The sequence below is a fragment of the Sapajus apella genome, unplaced genomic scaffold (assembly GCF_009761245.1).
Source record: "Sapajus apella isolate SASKATOON/1434 unplaced genomic scaffold, GSC_monkey_1.0 scaffold82, whole genome shotgun sequence".
NCBI lineage: Eukaryota > Metazoa > Chordata > Mammalia > Primates > Cebidae > Sapajus > Sapajus apella.
In genome coordinates this window covers 1,438,352-1,451,869 of record NW_022437022.1, presented here as the reverse complement: position 1 = coordinate 1,451,869, position 13,518 = coordinate 1,438,352, and the positions used below count along the sequence as shown (strand labels likewise).

Below are 13,518 nucleotides of genomic sequence, written 5' to 3'. Positions count from 1 at the left end.
AGGACCCGCCGACAGGCTGCGCGCCCTCCCGGGACCCACATCTGCACCCGGGCTCCCGCCAGCGCCCTCCGCACCACAACCGTGGGTTTCGCGCTGGCTCGGGTGCTTTGGACGCCTCTTTATCAGGCTCTGCGCTCTCATCGCGTTCCAAACACGGTTCTGGGCGCTTCGCAGGCCTGCATCGTCCCTACTCCTCCCCATCAGAACAGACAGGCCCAGGGCAAAAACACGAGGCAAAATGAAACAAACCCGGGAATGCGTCCTTCCCATCCAATCCACCTGCACGCCCGCTCTCCACCCGCAGGTCGCGGCTCTCCCTCTGCCAGCCGCCACCCTGGCTCCTTCCTTCAGGCCCTCTCTGCCCCCAGCCTCGCTCTCCGGCGAGGGTCCTTTCACAGGAGACTGGTCTTTGAAAACTACCTGTCACATCGTTTCACTCTTTTGCTTCAAATTTTGCAAAGTTTACCCAGCACTGGAAGATGAAGACCTGTGGCCTCCAAGGACGGTACGACCCGGTCCCTTCCAATCCCTGTGGCCGCCTCACCTCTGCTCTCTCCTTGCTGGCTGCATTCAGGCCAACGCAGCGTTTTGCTCAGCCCTGAACATAGCAGCTCAGACCTGCCTCATTGACTGGACGCCTGCTCCCCTTTCCGCTGAACGCTCACCCCAATCTTGACATGCAGGCTTCTGTTTCTGCCGGCACCGCCACCCTGAAAGATGCCACTCCTGCTCAAGGCCCACACAGCACTGGCCACGCTCTGAAGCTACAGCAGGTGTTTGCTTCCTGAGTGCTTCTTCCTCGAGGACAATATGAGCCCCTGAACACAAGGACTCTGCCTTGGTCCGAATTGGATTGGCAGGACAACACAGAGCAAGGGCTAAATCATATTTGTGGAAGAATGAACCCACCTCACCCCTTGTGTAGTGCTCTCAGCTAAATAGAGTCCTCCACTGGCCAAGGGCAAAATCCTTTTGGTTTTTGTGAACATATAAAAACAGACAACTAAGATATTACAATGCCTTCCTGTTATGGAGACACCTAAATATGCAAACCGGTCACTTTTAAAGAGGGCCATCACGTTCTCTACATTAGAAACAGGGAAAAGCACTTTTCCTTTGGTATTTTAGAAACTTTGCTTTCAAAGTTTCGGTAATCTCATTTCATAACTTTTTAAAATAAATCAGGAACTTTTTGCTGCCTTCTTTGTTTACCAATAAAAGTCATCAGATAAAAATAATGTAAATTATTTTCTCATTGAAAGTGCCCTTCCTTGTGAGTAAGGGTGTTATTCTTCATTGTGATGTTAAATTACTACGTTGGCTGCTATATTAATCAAGAAAATACCCAACATAACTTCAAAAAATAAAAGGGGAAAAAACATACAAAGTGCTTAGAAAAATCACTAAAAACCATGTCTATATTCCTGGGCTCTAATCTAACATCAAAAATACCCGTGTCTTTCCTAATCACAGGCAATTTTCTCAGCCGCTTTGCCAGTGAGGTCCCAGCTAAGAGCCAAAAGAGAATGCCAGGGAGGGGCAGACTATTCCCAGGGGAGGCTGAATGGCAGAGCAGGGTTCCTTTTTACCTGGCGCACTGCAGGGGTCCAGGGTGCCTTCTGCTGGGTCATCGCTCATCTGCGCCCGGGGGTCTGTCCCACTCCTCAAAGCCAACAAAGCGGGTCCTTTGCTCCCACCTTTAAGCCTGAAGGGAAGGCGGCTGGCTGGAGAGAACAACAGGGATAGGACGTTAGCAGTAAGTTCTACTAAATACACCCTTATAGCTGGGAGCGGGGCTCTTCGGAAAACTTCATCTTGGATGGGTAATTCAGAGGTAAGTGCCTGGGGCTCTCATTGGCCCTTCATGTTGGGTGCTCTGGCACCATGACGGATGGTTCAGGGCTCAGAAGGCATTGTCATCAGGATGGACTCTGTATCTCTATTTTTACACATAACTAACAGAAGAAAGCTGAGGTCACAGAAGTTTGAAATGAAAGATTATATGACAATCAATTACAAATAATTTCTAAGTCCTATGTATAGCTATTTGAATGCTTTATTGCTGAGGAAGATTTTTGATGTCATAAGTATTTTGGATTGAAATGCCTGCCATGCATTACAAAATACTTCAAGCCTGCCTTACTGAGGTGTGATTGATGCGTAAACTGTCCAGGTAGAGGGAGAGCACCTGTATAAGCTCTAATACATCAAAGTGTCCATGAAACTATTATCACCACAACGCTCTGAGTAATTAGAGTTATGTGGAAACAGAAACCAAAACCAGCCAAATGCCAGGGGGCCCCTAATGCATATGGCATTTGGAAACTCCTGAATATCACTGGGCAGCTCAGTGTACATGCCTTGTGCACAGAACCAAGCTATGCATGGCCAGTCAGGATTTCCGATTGTAGGCCACCTCTGACCAGCTGGAAGCCTGTAGAGGGGGTGCCATGCCTTAGCCATTCCTGCCCTCTCTGGGGAGAGCCAGGGAGGGGAGTCGTGGGCTTGCCATTTCTGAACCTCCAGGCTTCCAGTCCTGTGAGTCTGATCATGTACATTTCTGTCACATTTCAGTACATTCAAATGATTTTTGAACCTAAAACACCAAGCTAAATTTTCTTTCCAAAATAAAAGGACTAGACAGAGATGGAAACTCAGCTGCCGATCAAAATCAATTCAAGGTTGGTAGGTGGTGTGGCAACCCCAGGGGCAGGGCTGCGGCAGCCAGGGGAGAGGATCCCCATACTTGAATCCAGACACAGCAGCCCCGTTCACAGCCCAGCCACAGGAGTGTCCCAGGGGTAGAGCCTGGAGGTGCCAAGGAGTGAGTTTCAGTCGGGGAGACAGGAACCGAATTGCAAAAGGGATAAAAAGCCATGAATCCATGCCCTAAAGAAACAGGAGTCTGTGCGGCCAGTGGCTGCAGCCCCAGAGTCTCAACTGGCCACGACTTTGTTCTGTGGACAAAGCGGTGGCCGGTTGTGACCAGGTCCCAGCCCACAGTGGCAGAAGTATATGTTGAACCTGGGAGTGATGCTTGCTCTGGGGCTGCAGCACTGGGGCACACCCCCTACCCCAGCCCAGGGCAAGTAGAACCCCTCTCAGTCAGTTGCTCCCCTTCCTCTCCACAAAGCCCGAGGAGCAGACAGACCCCGTGTGAACCAAGAGCTCCGGGCTTACAGGGCAGGGCAGGAGTGCCTGGGCAGAAGCCCAAGGCCACGAGGGTGGAGTGTTGGCTCAGCCTGCAGGGACGGCCTCCTGTGGATCCCCGAGGAAGGCTGCAGTGCAACAGGGCTCAGTGAGCAGGTGCAGCCAGCTGCTCGTGCTCACGTGGGCTGTGTGCCAGATGGACCTGCACCCTCATTCACTCTCAGCAGCTGGCAAGGCTTAGGGACATACAGGTGACACACAGGTCTGGGATAAGCAATCATATTTTTATACAGATGAAAATCAGGATTTAAAAATGTTTAGCAGTAAGAGAAAAACATTAGTCCTAGAACCATATGCTGCCCACACACTCAAAAATCAGCCAACAGAAGTGGTGTGTGCGTCAGCTGAGCATCGTATAAATTCGAGCCAATGTTGTATTTAGATTTTTTATTTTCCCCAAATCGACCATTCAGCAGATTCCAGGAATGCTGTGTTTTGGGTCAGCAAAAAGACCATGTTCCCCTGAAGGAACCTGTAGGGAAGTAATAGATTCCAAGGGAATGAAGGGGAAAAGGAGGAGGGAGAGGAGAAGAGAGACACACACCCATGCACACGCATGTACACATGCACACACATGAACACACATGTACACACACAGACTCTCAGTGTGTGAGGGGCCAGAGGTGTGGACGATGGATCAGGTGGGTTAGTCCAGGAAAGAAGACAGCATGTCACCTACTGCATAGAAAGCAGAGGACCCTCAATCACTCCACAGTAGGGGAAAGTTCCTCTTCCAGGCACCGTGGCCAGAAGGCATGGGTTAGACCCTAATTTCCCATCTGTGTGTCCTCTCCTGTGGCATCACACAAGTTACTGCTGCATATTACTTTCTCCTCAGCTTTGTTCTGTCCTACCAGACAGTCTTCTTATCTATACCCTGCCAGGGAGCTCCATGTAATAGTAAATGCAGGAGTCTTGCCCACGGAAGCTGCCCCTCCATCTCCTGCACTGAAGTCCCTCCTACATGCTGAGGATAAACAATTAGAATGAAGCTGTTCTGACAGAAAGACCTCATAACACTGCCAAACCTAAGAGCAGGTTCTGCCTTGCAGACCAGATGATGCCCAGGTGCCGGGGCTCGAACCCGACCGCCAGCTACAGAGTTCTCTGCTCCTGGAGTGAGAGGCCTTCCAGGTGCTGAGACATGGAGACCTGGGCTCCGAGTCTCCACAAAATTCATAAATTACTGACTCATAATTGATTTGCTTATGAAACTCACAATATGATTCCTTTACAGCGTCTTCCACTCTTTTCTTTTCTAATGTGCTCATGCACACAGCAGGGCCCTGCATTGAGGTCACTTCAGGATTAAAACAAGCTGCCTGGGCCTCCCAGGAAGTGGGACTAAAGTGAAGGATCCGAAACTGACTGCACACTGTATCTCCTAACAGGAAGGCAGGGGCCATGGGATCATTTGTTGTAAGCATGCGTTAAAGGACTAGTTCTGAGAAAAAGAGATTGGAATTGAAGATCAGCATCATCGGTGACTTGGGAGCAGTTCCAATGGAATACTGGAGAAATGAGCCCATTTGAGAAGAGCAGACTGATGACAACATTCGGATGAAGGATTAAGAGTGTGAAGCCCTGAAGAAGAATGACGACCTTTGTTTTCCCCTGCATTTAGGAAAAAGGGATCATAGGTCTGGATCAAGAGAATTCTGTCATAAAGAAAAGCAAGGAAGAGGAGGAACTCAGGATGGCTCTGAGCGTCTAAATGAAATGAAATGTCTGTCAGCCAAAATCTTTTTTTTTAAATGACTATTCTTGATTTTTAAAGAAAATTACTTTTAAAATCATGGTAAGAAGATGCATAAAATTCATCATCGTAACCATTTTAGAGTGCTCAGTTCTGTGGCGTTAAGTACCTTCACATTGCTCATCCGTCGCCACCAGCCCTCTCCAGAACACTTTTCATCTTGTAAAATGGAAACCGTGTCCCCATTAAATAGCAATTTCTCATTTCTCTCTCCCTCATTTCCTGAAAACCATTATTCTACTTTCTCTTTCTATGCAATTAACTTCTTTAGGTGCCTCATGTAAGTGGAATCACACAGTATTTGTTTTTTTGGAACTGGTTTATTTCATTTAGCACAATGTTCTCAAGATTTATCCATGTTGTAGTGTGTGTCAGAATTGTCTTCCTTTTTAAGGCTTAGTAATATTTCATTGTATGGGGACACTACAATCTGTTCATCCACTCCTCCACTGAGGGACACTTGACTCACTTCTACCTTTAGGCTATTGTGATAATGGTGCTACCAAAGTGTGTACAGGCTGGGCGCAGTGGCTCACGCCTGTAATCCCAGCACTGTGGGAGGCCAAAGCAGGTGGATTACCTGAGGTCAGGAGTTTGAGACCAGCCTGACCAATATGTGAAACCCTGTCTCTGCTACAAAAATTAGCCAAGCAAGGTGGTGTGCAGCTGTAATCCCAGCTACTTTGGGAGGCTGAGACAGAATTGTTTGAACCTGGGAGGTGGAGGTTGCAGTTAGCCGAGATTGCACCATTGCACTCCAGTCTGGGCGACAGAGGGACACTTCATCTCAAAAAAAAAAAAAAGTATACAAATATAATTTTGAATCCCTGCCTTCATTTCTTCTTTTTTTTTTTTGAGATGGAGTCTCACTCTGTTGCCCGGACTGGAGTGCAATGGCACAATCTTGGCTCACTGCAACCTCCACCTTCTGGGTTCAAACAATTCTCCTGCCTCAGCCTCCTGAGTAGCTGGGATTACAGGCATCCGCCACCACACTCAGCTATTTTTTGTATTTTTTTTTTTTGTAGAGATGGGGTTTCACCATGTTGGCCAGTCTGATCTTGAACTCCTGACCTTGGGAGTGGATCCCCGCCTCAGCCTTCCAAAGTGCTGGGATTACAGGTGTGAGCCACCGCACCTGGCTTCTTTTCAGTATATATCCAGAAGTGGAATTGCTGGATTAGTCAGTAATTCTATGTTTACTATTTTGAGGAATTAGCAACTGTTTCCTGCAATGGTTGCACTGCTTTACATTCCCACCAGCGACGCACAAGGGTTCCAGCTTTTCCACATCCTCGCCAACTCTCATTGTTGTCTGACTTTTATTTATTGGTTTGTTTCAACCACAGCCATCCTTATGGGTGGGGAGTGGTAATGACTGTGGATGCCGAGTACTGACTCATGTGCTTGCTGGCCATCTGTATATCTTCTTTGGAGAAATGTCTACTCAAGTCCTTTGCCCATGCTGAATCAGGATGTCTGGGATTTTTTGTGGTTGTTGAGTTGTAGGAATTCTTTACATCACCTGGATAATAATCCCTTATCAGTTATATGATTCATAAATATTTTCTTCCATTCTATGGGTTACCTTCTCACTCTGTCGATTGTGTCTTTGATGCACAAAAGCTTTTAATTTCGATAAAATCCATCTTATCAGTTTTCTTTTGTTGCCTGTACTTTTGACATCATATCCAAGAAATCATTCCCAAATTGAATGTCATGATGATTTTTTACTATGTTTTCTTCTAGGAGTCGCATAGTGGTCCATTTCAAGTTATTTTTTAAAATGTGTCACACTTCATGAATTTGCATGTCATCCTTGTGCGGAGTCCTTTTTAATCTTCTTTACATAGTTCCAATTTTAGTAAGTGTGCCGCTAGAGCAAGCACTAAAAGAAAATCCTTGGAAAAATGCATTACCATAAATAGATGAAAATAAATTTTGTTTATAACACACTGTCCCAAATCCCCAGAAGAAAGAAAGGGTTTATGCCTTGGAGAAACTAAACCAGAGGGACTCTGGACTCAGACGCACTGTGTGTAGTGAACGCATGAGGGTCTAGATGGAACAGGACGCAATGAGAGTCAACATATCAAACTGTGAAGCGCTCCACTCCCCCATGGATTGCCCCCACCTCCCTTCCTTGTCCTGTTCCTAGCATGCATGCTTTGGGCATGTAGTCGAACCCCCACCTTTTCCCCCAGACGAGACATAGGAGAGCATTTTCTGGAGAAGTGGAACTGTACCAAAGGAAATATCTGCAGTTATTGAAGTGTAGGAAGTCATCCCCTCATGCAATCACCCTATATCAAGCTCACCAGGCAACATGTGCCAGCAGCCCTCCACCCCTCACCAGAGCTTCCAATCTGCATTTTAGTGTCTTGCTCTTACATAGGAAAGAATGGCTAAGGATAATGAGATAACCAAGGAAAGTCTGCAACAAGAATGACGGAGGCTAAAATAATAAACAGTAAAAGGAAACTTGGAAAGAAACCATACAGGGAGGAAAAAAAGTTCTTAGAACTATAATATTCTCAGAGGGAAAAGAAAAGATATTGCATTGACAGTTAAAAAAAAAAAGAATGTTATAAAAGAAGGAAGTGAAGAACAATATAGGGGTTTCAGAAATTGAAAATGGAATACTACAAATTGTAAAAACCAATAGTTGGAAGAATAAAATTGAAGAAATTTCTCAGAAAATAGAACAAAAACAGCAAAAGGATGGAAAAAAAAAATAAGAAAACTCGAGGATTAATTCAGTGCAGAAAGAAAGCAACCAAGGAAAAGAAATTATTAAAGAAGTAACACAGGAAAATCACCTAGGGCTAAAGTCCAGGAGTCTCATGTTCAGTGGCATAGCACACGCTGGGGCAATGGATGGAAGGAGACTGGCCAAGGAATGCCCCTATGAAGCTCATTATCGGCAGGGATGCAGCACAGAACCCAAGAGTGCCCAGAGAGGGGAAGCAGCCAGCAGGAAGGAACGGGAAGGAGAATGGCGTTCTATTTCTCAACAGCATTGTTGGGCACTAGGACACAGTGTAACAAAGCGACAGGAATCCAAACGAAACATGATTTTCACCTGGAATTCTGCACTCACTGAAAATGTCATCATGGCATACATTTCAATCTAGTCTCAACAAAGGGGAAGTGTGAGATACCGGATGCAGCAAAGGAAATTTCCAGAAGGAGAGTGACAGGAGGTCCCAGCACAGCAGTGTGTAGCCTGGGCAGATGGTGAGAGAGATGCTCCAGGTGAAAGGTCCTGGAGCTGATAGAATGCTTTGAAACACGTTTGGAATACAGTTGGAAACTGTTGTCAGTTCTTGGACAGATCTGTGAGACCATGTGGAAAAAATTAGGTATAACTAAAAAACGCAGCACCTGAAGAAACAAGACTAATATTAATTACAGGGAAAAGACATGTTGTACAAGAGAGAAAAATGGAATCCAAGTACTCTATTTGGCTCAGGCTTGAGAAATATTTGCAGGGACCAAATGACAAATGTCACAGCTTTAGCCAATAATCATGACCACTGCACACAGAGTCCACAAGGGTGTGCAAAGCGTGAGGATGAAGAGGGACTGCCACGAGAATTTGATTCCCTGTTGCATAACAGACACTCAATAGACAACATCTAAAGAGACAAAGTAATTATCACAAAATAGTGATATATTATACAGGAAAAAGACAGTGAATTTCTGAAACAGCAGAAATAAGAGGCTTGGAAGTGGGTGTGTGTGAGACAGGCGGAGAGAGCATGTTCCTGTATTTTGTTCTAAGTATTTCCGTACTGTTTATTTGTTTTAATGGTCATGTCTTACTTTGAGGTATTTTGGGGGTTTATCTATACTTTTCTCTGCTTTTCTGAATTGTAGCACGTCCTGTGATCAGGGTCATTGATAGTTTATAAAAATGCAGATGTACAAGTTATGGAAAGGCAGAAGCAACCCCAGGCCAGCACAGGGTTTGCTGAGAGAGGAATGGGCTGCACGTCAGCCCTATTTGCCTCTTACATAGAGTACAACCAGCAACTGTGCATGGCTGTCCCGCTTGAAAACCTAAAGAATAAAAATTGACACCGAGAATACCCTGTCTGAAATTCTAAGATCAAATCTTACATCATCAAGTGTCCCTTGAGGTAGGTATTTTTAAACTTCTGGCTGACATGTGAACACCTGTTGGCTGAAATTCACACCCATCAATCTACCACCCTGAGAAGCCTCCTGGAATGATGCCTGGATAAGCACTTATGCTTATGCGAGAAGGCATGGCCAGGCATTTTAGGTGTTTTGGTCTGGTAGGAGCCAAGGTGATGTGATTACTAGGAGGAGGGTTCTCTCAGACAAGTTTAGGATGAACAGACAAAGACCAGTCTCCAAAAATGGAAGGTGGTCTCTACTCTATGTGGCTCTGGCCAGGCCATATATGGGGTATGGTTTTCAACTCAGAGGTCCTGAGGGTCTAAGGAGGACACATTGACTGTGTCCAAGAGGGTGTCTGCAATGTTCATGGATTTGGAAGTCACTTTAAATATGAAAGAATCTTGAGGACATATAGAAAGTTATGTGTAGATAGTGTCAGACGTTACGAATGTCACCCAGAACAGTAAAACACTGGGTTAAAGAGTTAGGTGGACATAGAATACTATGCAACCATAAAAAAGGATGAGTTCGTGTCCTTCGTAGGTTCATGGATAAATCTGGAAACCATCATTCTCAGCAAACTGACATAAGAACAGAAAACCAAACACTGCATGTTCTCACTCATAGGCGAGTGTTGAACAATGAGAACACATGGGCACAGGGAGGCAAAGGTCACACACTGGGGTCTGTTGTGGGGTGGGGGGTAGGGGAGGGGCAGCAGGGGGTGGGGAGGTTGGGGAGGGACAACATTGGGAGAAATGCCTGATGTAGGTGACAGGGGGATGGAGACAGCAAACCACCACAGCGTGTGTGTACCTATGCGACAATCCTGCAAGATCTGTACATGTACCCCAGAACTTAAAGTACAATAAAAAAATTAATGAATTATAAATTATATATACAAAAAAGAATTAGGTGGAGAAAAAGATCAAATCAGTATGAAGAGGGACTTACAAATTCAAATTGAGCTGTTCAAAGACAACATGTGTTTTCTTGCAGTGTGGGGAGTAAAACCAGGCCACGGGTGTGGCACAGGGTTCTCTTGACCTGGCTGTGTGCCACTTCCAGTGTGACGTGTTTACTATTTAATGCCTTTATCCCTTCCCCTGAACCTTAAGCTGCGAAATTACATTTCAAAAAATATTGGATTTGGGTATTTGGTAAGGAATGACCCACCCCCAATCCAATTCATTACTTAACTTGCAAAGTCTGTATTGCTTCTTATTTGCTTCAAGGTAAATGGATATTTTGAGGTATGAATAAAGACCCAGGAGAATTTCCTAAGAACTGTGGAGGGGACACTTTTTGTCATTCTTATTTCCTGTCCATACTCAAGTGCCACTTACAGACTGTGAGGCCGTAAGTGGTTCCAGATCCCATCAGTGGTCTACAGTGAATGAAAAGGCAATCGAATCCAGATGCTTTTTCTGGTAAACCGCTCCTTTGTAGGAAAAATAAACAGAACAAAAAGGGTATTCACGAATTTCTCCTTAGACACTCATTCCCATTTGAGAGAGATCAGTATGCCTCTGAACCCAGGAAGTGCTCAGTCCCCACGTGTAGATTCACTACCTGTGCAAATATCACCTGTCTCATGCCATCTTTTAATTAACTGATTGTTATGTTTTAAATGACATAAAAATATATAGTCAAATAAAAAATATACTGATACAGAAATTAAGAGAAGCTAAGACAGATAAGGTTCCTAAAGTTGCTAAATTTTTCCTCTGAGAACTACTTATTATAGTCCTGCCATATCTAGCTACAAATCATTGGTGCAGACGTTATACATTTCATGGAATTACACTATTTTCAAAAGCCAAAGATTCCAAGGTAATTTCTTAAATGGACACTTAGCCACAAATTCGTATATTTATTCAAAAATGTACTTTTCCCGAATTTTTCAAGTGGTACAGAATTATTTACATAATTATGTCAGGTAATTCTACCTGATTAATCTCATCTTAATGTTAAATAAACTTCATGGAAATCTGTGTGCAAAGCATGTCCGGTGTTGTGATATAAAGCAAATAGGACACATTTTCTTGGCTGCCTTCACCATTACCTGTGGAGCACAGAAGGCTGCCTCCTTTAACTGAGTACTGCTCCGCGTGTTTATAACGACAGCCCAAGTTTTAGAAGGTTAATTTAGACTCATATTCACACTAGAACAATACCAGGTAAGAAAAGATACTTATCCACGGGGGATACGTGCCAAGACACTCCACAGAGGCCTGAAACCATGGATAGTAATGAATCCTGTATATGCTATGCTTTTTCCTAGACATACTTGCCTATGATCCAGTTTAATTTATAAATTAGGCGTAGTAAGAGGTTAACAGCAAGAACTCATAACAAAATAGGACAATTATAACAACATAGTGCCATAAAAGTTATGTGAATGTGTTCTCTATGTCTCTCAAAATACCCTAATATTTTCGCACCATAGGTGACCAGGGGTAACTGAAGCCACAGAATGTGAAACTGTGGATAAGGTGGGGGATGGGGACTACTGTACTTGTGAAGTCTGGTAAAGACACATAAGTGTATGTGAGGTCTGGAGTAGCTACTTCTATGGAGCCTGCCAAAACATCAGAGTGAACGTTTCACCTTTTCAGGTAAAATGACATGAGATCCTACTGATCTGATAAATCCTTGAGTAAAATGTGTATGCACATACATATGTGTGTATTTATATAAGTGCATATATATATATATATACATATAAATTTGAACATATATATATCTTAGATATATCATAGATATATAAGATATAAATATATCTTAATGATATATACATATATCTTAATTTGAAGTAGGTTTTTGTTTGGATTGAATATAACAGAAATCCCACTTCATTCAATGTAAGCAAAATGTGAACACACCACGCCAGCAGCCTGAGCCTCACAGAACTCAGGGAATGCCTAGGCCTCGCCTGCCAATCTCCACAGACTCACAATTTAGTTGTGGCATGAGATAGACACATAGCCGATCATTTCACTGAGAACCGTGGCCACAGCCACACAGCGGCACTCACTTGGAGGCCCGAGGCCGGGAGCCTCCCAGACAGGCAAAGCCGTGTAACTCTCACCTGGAGCAAAACCAAATTCCTGAGCTTTGATCTCGTCAATCCCGGTGATTTGCTGTCTCTCCCTTGGCCAGTTTCCTCTTTGCTTCCTCGGCCCTTTATTTTCTCAGTTGACTGGGAAGAGTGCTTGCCATAAATATAGAAAGATCTCTGAGTCCTTTCGATTTACAACGTGACTGTGCTGCAAAGAAATAGTGCGGTTTTCTTGTCCTCGTTCACATGAGACCCCGCGTGTCACACCCGGTAATGGGATTTGCTCCTGACGGCACAGGCACGCCGTAGTAAACCTGGAATTTCAACTTGTGCCTGCCATGCTCCCCAGCTTCTGCCGGGCTGTGTGAATTCTGCATCTCACCATGCTCAAAATAGAGCATGTTTTGCCATCGCTGCTACCAATTCTATACTTCAGTTCTGTACTTTAGAAACAGCAGGGAAATGAATAACCCCCAGCCTTTTCCAGAGAAGTAAGGTAGGACATGAATTTTAACTATCTCATTTTTAGCTCTGTTTACGACAGGAGGTCTGTTTCTGACTAGTTGCCTCGAATTGGATACTTAAACATTTTAAAGCCAATTTGAGAGGTGTGGGAACAAGCAAGGAATAAGATAAAGGTTAGGTTATTTTTAAAATTTTTCCCCTGGGGGGTCAGTCTACAAATTTTAACCAGATAATAAAAATTCCTCTGAGAGATGCTGAAAGAATAAAAAGCTGATTTCACTGAGGAGCGTGCGTCACACGTTATGTAAGTGCTTCCAGAACCAGGGCTACGCCACATCAGTGTGCACGACGGGCCTCACCTGGGTAGCATGTAATCCACCAAAATTAAGACGAGGGGACTGAATATTGGTCAGTGAACCACCACATAGAAACTACCCTTATTTGTGTGCACAGACAGGGTTTGCACTGGGCAGCTTTTACAGCTGGCGTCTTTGCCCTTTACTTACTAGGAAAAATTGGAAATTTGTTTAAACTCATAGAACCACAGATGACAGATTTGGTAAAGACAGTAGAAGTCAACTAATCTCCTAGGGTCTCAGAATTTTTGCCTATAACATGAGGTCAGCAAATCCTTCCTGCTCTCTTCAGGGCCCTTTTGAGAATAAGAAGAGGGTCACAGATTCGAAAGCATGTTGAGAAAATCAGAAGAGCTATGCAAGTGCAGAATTAAGCTTTCACCTCTGTTTCCACCATTATGATGGGCCCTCACACAGGTGGTGGCTGGACCCTCATACAGGTGGTGGATGGACCCTCACACAGGTGGTGCCTGGACCCTCACACAGGTGGTGGCTGGACCTTCACACAGGTGGTAGCTGGACCC

General features: G+C 44.5%; 1 protein-coding gene and 1 non-coding gene across 3 annotated transcripts in view; both read right to left on the bottom strand.

The window, feature by feature from the left end:
- PDE10A (phosphodiesterase 10A) overlaps positions 1 to 13,518 on the bottom strand; it is a 685,830-nt gene that overhangs the window by 392,722 nt on the left and 279,590 nt on the right. For both annotated transcript variants that reach the window (XM_032253236.1, XM_032253234.1), the window contains exon 2: positions 1,590 to 1,724. In XM_032253236.1, the coding sequence (XP_032109127.1) occupies positions 1,590 to 1,638 (49 nt within the window). In that variant the 5' untranslated portion in view covers positions 1,639 to 1,724. The remainder of the gene's footprint in view (positions 1 to 1,589; positions 1,725 to 13,518) is intronic.
- On the bottom strand, positions 6,749 to 6,855 carry LOC116533503. Its single transcript, XR_004261325.1, has one exon. It is a non-coding gene; the product is annotated as a U6 spliceosomal RNA (small nuclear RNA).